The sequence below is a fragment of the Antedon bifida genome, chromosome 7, assembly GCF_963402885.1.
Source record: "Antedon bifida chromosome 7, ecAntBifi1.1, whole genome shotgun sequence".
NCBI lineage: Eukaryota > Metazoa > Echinodermata > Crinoidea > Comatulida > Antedonidae > Antedon > Antedon bifida.
This window is the reverse complement of record NC_136232.1, coordinates 11,954,781-11,964,123: the sequence shown is the minus strand read 5'-3', so window position 1 is coordinate 11,964,123 and position 9,343 is coordinate 11,954,781. Positions and strand designations below refer to the sequence as shown.

Sequence of the window (9,343 nt, the reverse complement as noted above, 5' to 3'; positions counted from 1 at the left end):
ACAAAGTTTGCTACAGCGCCCTCTATAAAGTAACTTTACAAACAAAAACTTTGCTAACTTTTATAAAGTTAAGTCGTTCTCCATTTATTTTGTTATAAATGCCTCTAGTTGTAATATAATACGTCTATGAAATCAGACTACTAATAATGATATATACCACATGATTTAAAAAGTTAATAAATAATAAATGTATGAAACGGATAGCAGAATAGCACAGGCGATAGACGATACTAAGTACATACTTAACAGCTTTTGGTGCACTAAGTAACATAGGAGACCACATGTTTGGCTAAGAAGAGTGGGACAATATATTAACGTTTGGTATATTTTCTTGGGTTGATATTAGGTATGATCAATTAGTTTTAAAAATATATATTTAGCGTCAGTTGTAGCTTGTTTCAGAACGCACTGAAAAAATAGACGACTGGTGTCATCGATAATGAAGATGAAAGAATAAAGTGGGGGCCACTGCCCCTTTCAGTTTCTCTGTGGTGCGCAGGATTTTTAACATAAGCTAGCTATTGTTCACATTCGCATTGTTTCAGCAAGAAGCAAGCCAATTTAAGTCGTAACTACAAAATAAGTACACAGCTATTAGTTGCTCTCAACCCGCGGCAGAGCATTGGTTGTCACCGTGGTTGATGTTTTCTGAAGAAATAAGAAATATTACAGTTTCATTTAATTGATTAAGCACCATAATCGTCACATACACCGTAAAATATTATCAGAAGGTTGAAATACTAAGCAGAAGGTTGTCTTACCGACAATGTTTGTGGGCCGATACTGGACTGAGCTTTTCGTCGCATCCAGCGTGACGTCATCACAGTTCGAACCTGCAATACAATTCACTTCTTTTTACTGTTAAATATATACATTCTTATGATTGGTCAAATTACTTGCGTTGTGCGTACTCTCATGTGATGACGCGTACAATCCGTTACACTTGGTTGATACTAATGTATACGTAATGCATAAAACGGGTATAAATAAAAAAATATTGAGCGACAAAATAGTCGAGTAATTTACATATATGCAAGTGATACAAACCTCTTTGCTGAACAAGCAATGAGTACAGAAAAGAAACACTCCCTGTGGCGCGTTACACACGGTAAAAATGGTTGCTAAAGCTATACTTGAGTTCTTGGCAAACAGGCAAAGTATCCACGGCAAGCCTAGAAGTGGTAGCAAAGTCACCATACCTTTCAAAGTTGACCTAAATATAAGTAAAACATAATATAACACATCACAATTGTTTGTCAAACTAGTTTGATAGTGTGTACAGAGCTTCATTCGATTTGTAATACAGTCTACAAACCTGGCATCTTTCCATCTGTCGTTGCTGTCACTTTTTTTGAAAATTATTCTGCCAACGATTACTGACACAAATGAATTTATCTTTAAAAAAAATGAGTGAACCTCTTAAACAAGACACAGGTAATATCAATTGACAGATAGATTTTAATATTAATTTTCAGTTTATTTTAAAAATTGAACATTAAAAACATTAAAAAATGGTAACAAGTTGACAATTGACAGACAGGTTAACGGTTTATTAATTTTCCGTTTATTTTAGAAAAATTGAACATTAAAAACATACCAAAAGGGTAACAAGTATTGGACCAATAAATGCATACAGAAGAGAACTGGTTATATCTATCCAGCATCTTCAATGAAAGAAAAAAATGCAATCAAAATTGTGCTGAACTTAGCATAGTAATGATAATACAAACTATATTGATGTTAAAATGAACATTAACGTTATCGTGGACCTACTTTCGTGGATTAGTTGCAAGTTAACTGTTCACTTACATGTAAGGTTCGTCCGTGTCATTGGTTACCATCCCATAACCATCAATGCAGAATGCGACAGAGACACCAACAATAACCACTGGTAAACCCCACCCTATTATCATATATGCACGCATGCTCAGTAGATCTGAATTGAAGACGCGGACGATTTTAAGGTAAAGATTTACACCCTCGATTGTCATCCATGTAAACACACATAAATATAGATAATGAAGAATAATGGCGATTGCTGTGCATAGTATCTGTAAAAAAAGTATTTCTATGATTTATATTTAGGCATAATGACTGATTGGTCTTCACTCAACGATACTGACAGTACGCGCAACATGTAATTATATCAATCACAATAGAAAGTGTGGGTGATGATCCATGTGGTACGTACAACTTCACGTAGCCTTTAAGCTTGTGGAAAAGACGTAACGCAACGTCAGTGATTTGGCCATTCACAGCGATGGATTATTCGAACAGGGGCTTATCATTGGTCAACTCGCTTGCGTTGCGCGTACGTCCTTGCGCTGCATCTCTAGTGGGAACCAACTTCAATCTCGCGCGTTTTTCTTTATCCAATAACTGTCCGTGGTTACAACTTGAATGTAGTATTGCTAGATAGATTACCTTTTCTTTAACGTTATCCACGCCAACCAAGAAAAATAGTTGAGCCAATAGCAGCGAGAATACCAAATTCTTGTGAATGTTATTTCGCTCCGAGTGCCTTAATTCTCTAAGTAAAAGTAAAATGGATTGTACTTAAGAATGAGGGCGTACGTGTGGGTGGGGGCTGGGTTTGAGAATCACGGGGAGGTTCGAATTTATTAGAAAAACGTGATAGTGGATCGAGAGCTTATGCCCCCGCCTCGTTTCGCGCGATTTTATCCTAACGTAAATGTATATCTATAGATGCCTATGTGACTGTTATTTCTGTTATTCTTATAATACTCACTCAAAAAACATGTAGACGAATAAGGTTAAACACAAGCAACAAACAGAAGAAACGCAAAGGATTGTGGTTATCATTGATAATGCCTCTTGCGCGCCAGAGTTTACATTCGTGACGTCACTTCCGACTAGTATTGCATAACTTGTTGTGTGATCACATATACAGGTGGTCGAGTTATGTGATTCGTGGAAAGTTATACAATCATTATCAAACCACTCTCTGTGACAGCATAAATATATAGTGAGTACGTTAATGTATAGAATATGAATAAAAGTAAGCGTTAAACTATAGCACCACATAATATTATCGTATTATTATTAATTTGTTGTTAAGTCATGTAAAGTCTAGTCACGTCAAGTCAAATCATGTCTAGTCAAGCCACGTCAAGTCAAATCATGTAAAGTCAAATCATGTCAAGTCACGTCAAGTCGCGTCTAGTAAAATCTAGTTACGTCACGTCGCACGTCTTGTCAATCAAGTTGAGTCACGTCTAGTCATGTCGTGTCAAGTCACATCTAGTCACTCCTAAGTGAAGTCAAGTCAAATCACGTCTAGTCAAGTCACGTCAAGTCGCGTCTAGTCGCGTCTAGTTACGTCACGTCGCACGTCTAGTTAAGTCACGTCTAGTCATGTCGTGTCTAGTCAAGTCCCATGTCTACTCAAGTCATGTCAATTCAAGTCAAATCACGTCAAGTCGGACGTCTAGTCAAGCCACGTCATGTCTAGTTAAGTCACGTCAAGTCATGTCAAGTCACGTCCCATGATGTCAAGTTATGTCAAGTCACTTGGCTAACTAAACAATATACTTACTTGTATGTAACATTCCAAAAAACGCATTGCGTTATTAAGTCATCTGCTAATATTCGTTCAGTTACATTCTGTAAACATATCCAATACATTTATAGTTCTTATTTTACAATACAAATTTTCAACTATGTCTTAAACTTAATGTAATGTACGCTATATAAATCTATATGATTTATTTTTTTACCTTCAGATGTCTCATGGTAATATTAACATGTAGCGGTATCTTGTTTAGTAGTGAATTGAACAATGTGATGGTAACTACTCCTGAACCAATGAAACGTTCCTTACTTACAGACCTACAAAAGAACATTTTTAAAGTAACTACTCATGAACCAATGAAACGTTCCTTACATACAGACCTACAAAAGAACATTTTTAAAGTAACTACTCATGAACCAATGAAACGTTCTTTACATACAGACCTACAAAAGAACATTTTTAAAGTAACTACTCATGAACCAATGAAACGTTCCTTACTTACAGACCTACAAAAAAACATTTTTAAAGTAACTACTCCTGAACCAATGAAACGTTCCTTACTTACAGACCTACAAAAAAACATTTTCAAAGTAACTACTCATGAACCAATGAAACGTTCCTTACTTACAGACCTACAAAAGAACATTTTTAAAGTAACTACTCATGAACCAATGAAACGTTCCTTACTTACAGACCTAAAAAAGAACATTTTTAAAGTATCCTTTGTAAAATTATATTGTTACTACAGTAATTACATTGATTATTTGACATTTTCATGTAAAGCTCTCTGTCTACACTATCAAACTAATTTGACAAAAAAAGTGTGATGTGCCCAAATATGGTAGTGATATGCCCAAATATGGTAGTGATATGATATGACATCATCATGTCATATATGGGCACATCACATTTTGTTGTCACATAAAGTTTGATAGTGTAGACAGAGATTTAGTTCTTTAGCTTCGAAATACCCGTAACAGGCGCCTTTCTTAAATAAGTGCACGATCGACGAGTGTTCACTGATAATATAAATTGTTCATACAACAAACTAATCAATTCAGTAATTACTAACTAAAAGAGGGAAAACCAAGAAGAAGCAAGGAACATATAACTGGGAGTATTAGTGTATGTGGTCCAATACTACTTTTTAAAAGTTCATTTAAGTTATTACTTACTCTAAGTCAGTTGTCCCATAAAATAATGGCCGGTTTTGATAGAAAATGACGAGAATTAAAAAGTCATCTAAAAAATAATAAAGAGAGTTGTAATTTCTTCGTTTTAGATGCTAAAATAGATTCAGTTAAAGCATGTACTTAATTGTTATACACTAAGCTGTACTGACCCGGAATCAGTGGTAGTGAAATAGACATTGAAATACTACATCCACTCCCTCCATTCACTCTGTCTACGTCTAAATCAATATCGAATGATGAGGAGGATGATGAAATCTTTCTGATATTCACAACTGAAAAAAACGAGAAAATGTCAATGTAAATTGAAATAAACTATGTGTTCTTCTGTTATATTGATTACATTTTAAAAATGGTTGCTTTGATATATTAAGTGCATACTCTATTTGGGCCTGTTCTTACAGATATATATCATTATTAAGTATATAGGTGTACATACATTGGTACTCGGAGTCGATCTCAATTATATCATCTTCGGACAAAAGTGAAGCTGCGATTTTATATAAAACTTCAATCATTGAAACTATTTTAAACTTATCATCTTCTCTCTAAAAAAAACACAAACACGGAGATTACGTCATCAGTAGAATGCTAATGATCAATAAATTGTAACCTAAAACTCTGTCTACACTATCAAACTTTATGTGACAAAAACACGTGATGTGCCCATATATGGACATGATGATGTCATATCACTACCATATTTGGGCACATCACACTTTTTTGTCAAACTAGTTACTAGCTTACCTCAATAGACGGTAACAACGTCGACGTAACAGTCAAAACATTCTATAATAATAAAATCATATTTTTAGGAAAATAAGAACATAATGTAACATTATAATTAAGTTTAATTTCTTTTAGTTTATAATTGAATAATGATAAAACATTCTTAGAGACCTTACTCTAAAGTAAAACACGAAAGCCATTTTGCGAGTCAAAACTGTATCCATAGTGATTACAAACCAACCGAATCTAAATATAATGACTGTGATTTGCGTGTTCTTATTTGGACAAACATCTATTTATTTCGCATTTGGCAAAATATTACTAAAAGACAACAAACAGCAGAAAAAAAATAGATAGCCAGTAAAAGTTGAAAAAAAAATGGGGTCCAATATATATTTGGATGACAAATATTAACAATATTTTTTAATATTTTGTTAGACTATTATATTATTTTCTTAATATAATTATTTAAATATCATACTTTCACAAAATTGAAGATATTTTCGAATGTTGCGTTATGTTTCACTTGCACAAGCATTTGATCCAGACTGTGAAGACTTTGCAGTTGGGTTTCTTTCCCATAAAACATCCTAACTACCTCGTTTGGTATGTACACGATAGTGTAGGCGCTGGTAGACCACTATACAAAAAATAACATTACACTGGCATTACTGTGTGTATATGGCCGACGTCTGTCGCGAATGACAAGCTGTTAATTAACTTTACATTTAATGATGAATGAACTGTTTCAAGCACCTTGATTGGTCCTAACATTGATTAAGGGCTTCTCTCGTCCAGTGCCCACCTTGACCACCAGAGGAAAGGCAAAAGTCAATACGTCTAAGGCAGCTACATAAATGCAGCGGCTGCCATAAGAGTCAGTAGTGCTGATTTCAAATGCCTAATGGGACCCCAACTCCATACACAGCACCCGATATTCCCAGATGGTCTCCCAGCAAAACTCTAACCAGGCCCAACGTTGCTAACTTCATTGCTTTTTGTCACAATGATTATCTAACAATTTTATATATGCGATTCTTTGTTTATCTAAATTGTAATTAATTAATATTATGTGTTCGTACCGATAACGTAGAACGATCCTCTAGCTCATCTAGAATATAAAAGAAAGTTTTATAGTAAAATATAAAGAAAGTACACTTATAATAAAAATAATATCTAGTGTGATAATTTTATTTATGCTGCTACAAAATGTTGCTTTTAATTATGAACAGGTGTTCAAATAAAATATTTCCACTGGGGTTTTCCCAATTGTGTTTTTCACAATTGTGGTTTTCCCAATTGTGGTTTTCACAATTGTGGTTTTCCCAATTGTGGTTTTCCCAATTGTGGTTTTCACAATTGTGGTTTTCCCAATTGGGGTTTTCCCAACGGAAAAACTCAAATGCTGTACACTTCTTAGAATCTTTTTAATTTCATTATTCAAATATTATTACCTGCTTGTTCACTTGATATTATTCCCTCGTTTGTTGTCGATATATGATCTGTGGTCAAATACGTGGTCATAGACTGACCTGTGGTCAAAGACGTGGTTGTAGACTGACCTGTGGTCAAAGACGTGGTTGTAGACTCAACTACCAACAAAATAAATGAAAGCACAACATTATACTTGTAAGATTAATAACTCAAACAATAAGCTTATCAGCAGATTTCTATTCAAATGCTATTTTTTTTGGTTGCTGGTTTTTAATAATTCAAAGATTCAATGCAGGTTGGCGTGGTGTCAACTCGACTTCTTCGCAGGAGTGGATTCAAGCTGATCTTGGCGGTGAGAAACTTGTCAGTAAGTAAAAGTTTTATAGTAAAATATAAAGAAAGTACACTTATAATAAAAATAATATCTAGTGTGATAATTTTATTTATGCTGCTACAAAATGTTGCTTTTAATTATGAACAGGTGTTCAAATAAAATATTTCCACTGGGGTTTTCCCAATTGTGTTTTTCACAATTGTGGTTTTCCCAATTGTGGTTTTCACAATTGTGGTTTTCCCAATTGTGGTTTTCACAATTGTGGTTTTCCCAATTGGGGTTTTCCCAACGGAAAAACTCAAATGCTGTACACTTCTTAGAATCTTTTTAATTTCATTATTCAAATATTATTACCTGCTTGTTCACTTGATATTATTCCCTCGTTTGTTGTCGATATATGATCTGTGGTCAAATACGTGGTCATAGACTGACCTGTGGTCAAAGACGTGGTTGTAGACTGACCTGTGGTCAAAGACGTGGTTGTAGACTCAACTACCAACAAAATAAATGAAAGCACAACATTATACTTGTAAGATTAATAACTCAAACAATAAGCTTATCAGCAGATTTCTATTCAAATGCTATTTTTTTTGGTTGCTGGTTTTTAATAATAGTTTAATTGGCACATGTAAATACGATCGTTCTTACCAATTTCGCAATGTCTGCCAGAATAGTCATCCAGACAGGTACAGTTGTAAGTGTTTTCCATATTAACACACTCAGCACCATTTTCACAAGGCGAGTAATAACTACAATAATCCATTTCTAATATTTTATTCAAAAAAAGCAAATATGTTTATAAGTTAAGTAATTCAATTACTATGATCAGGATCGAATCCAGGATTGTTTATTGTTTAATATTCTTTGCAATAGATACACAGTCATTATTTTGATGAATATAAACACTTACCTCTGCATCCAATAAGTTCAAATCGAATACAGACTTGAGTCTCCCAGGCCACAGCAATAATACGTATAAAACGAGCGGTGACCGAGTAATAAAACAGATTCGTCACCGGCGTGTTACGATCAACATTTCCATCAAACTTTAAATAATTTAAACCGTAAAATATTACAGTATTTATTAATCTATTTATTAATCTATTTTTATTTATTGCTTTCTCTCACCCAACAGGAAACCAAAAAGGTTCATTAATCAAAATTAGCATTAAACTACATATAGTCCTGTTGTTTGCATTTCATTATTTTAGTTAAGTTTGTTTCCCACTAGAGACGATTAGACCAATCACAAGCGATTATTCGAACAGTAACTTGTCATTGGTCAACTCAGTTGCGTTGCACATACGTGCTTGCGTTGCGTCTCTAGTGGGAACCACGCGTAAGGCCCCCCTACTTTTTTTTCATAAATAGATGCATAAAACAATACTACATTAATATCACATATCACATATCATCTACATAAGATTTTACCAGAATACTTAGTTTTGCATTTCGTTCGTTCATCGCATATTCAAAGTGAACACCATCTGAACTGTAATTCACATGGTAACTTGTCACCCACTCCATAGTGTCACAACCCTGTAGAATCGTCCCAGCGACAAGTTTCTCACCGCCAAGATCAGCTTGAATCCACTCCTGCGAAGAAGTCGAGTTGACACCACGCCAACCTGCATTGAATCTTTGTAGCCTACTATGAAAGGCTTGTTCAGGGTTACTAGATGCCAAGATATTTTCATCAGGTATCGTTCTGTCTTCCATCCCAAGAGAGCTACGACAGACCGCTGGTGTTCAAATGACGTAAGATAAAATAAAATATTTTTATTAACAATATACCATAGAAAGTAAATAAAATGAAGATACGGTGTATTCGAAACATCAAGAGTACAGGCCAATTTAGCGGTAACGTAACAAATATAAAATCTATGTCATTCCTTATGACCATTTACACACAACGCAGAGCGGACGGGCGGTTTCCGCTCAGGACAGATACAGATTCTACGTTGAACAAGCTACGCGGTTTTCCGCTAAGTACCGTTACCGCTCGTCTGTGTAAATTGGCCTATACGGGAAACTACTATTTGACTTGAGAGTATTTATAGCCTAGAGCGCCTGTACCTCAATAAAACAAAGATGTTTCTTTTTAAAGCTATTGTATTAAGGCCA

The 9,343-nt window shown here is 34.7% G+C and overlaps 1 protein-coding gene across 1 annotated transcript; it reads right to left on the bottom strand.

The window, feature by feature from the left end:
* Window positions 1-53: 53 nt before the first annotated feature.
* On the bottom strand, window positions 54-8,956 carry LOC144849073 (uncharacterized). Its single transcript, XM_078706053.1, has 21 exons — window positions 8,651-8,956; window positions 8,130-8,265; window positions 7,868-7,984; window positions 7,641-7,711; window positions 6,984-7,032; window positions 6,534-6,562; window positions 5,933-6,091; window positions 5,470-5,511; window positions 5,162-5,270; window positions 4,875-4,997; window positions 4,708-4,774; window positions 3,738-3,849; window positions 3,557-3,624; window positions 2,750-2,965; window positions 2,425-2,530; window positions 1,810-2,051; window positions 1,598-1,664; window positions 1,316-1,395; window positions 1,048-1,213; window positions 762-833; window positions 54-648 (listed from the first exon to the last, which is right to left on the bottom strand). The coding sequence occupies exons 1-21, from the start codon at window positions 8,936-8,938 to the stop codon at window positions 595-597; spliced, it is 2,373 nt and encodes a 790-aa protein (XP_078562179.1). The 5' UTR covers window positions 8,939-8,956; the 3' UTR covers window positions 54-594.
* Window positions 8,957-9,343: the final 387 nt, after the last annotated feature.

Excerpts from the sequence above, each read along its gene's own strand:
- LOC144849073 (XM_078706053.1), bottom strand. The coding sequence starts at position 8,938 with ATGGAAGACAGAACGATACCTGATGAAAATATCTTGGCATCTAGTAAC. Across the intron at positions 5,271-5,469 it reads CGTTGTTACCGTCTATTGAG|AGAGAAGATGATAAGTTTAA; the intron begins GTAAGCTAGTAA and ends TGTTTTTTTTAG. Across the intron at positions 2,966-3,556 it reads TTTTGGAATGTTACATACAA|AGAGTGGTTTGATAATGATT; the intron begins GTAAGTATATTG and ends ATGCTGTCACAG.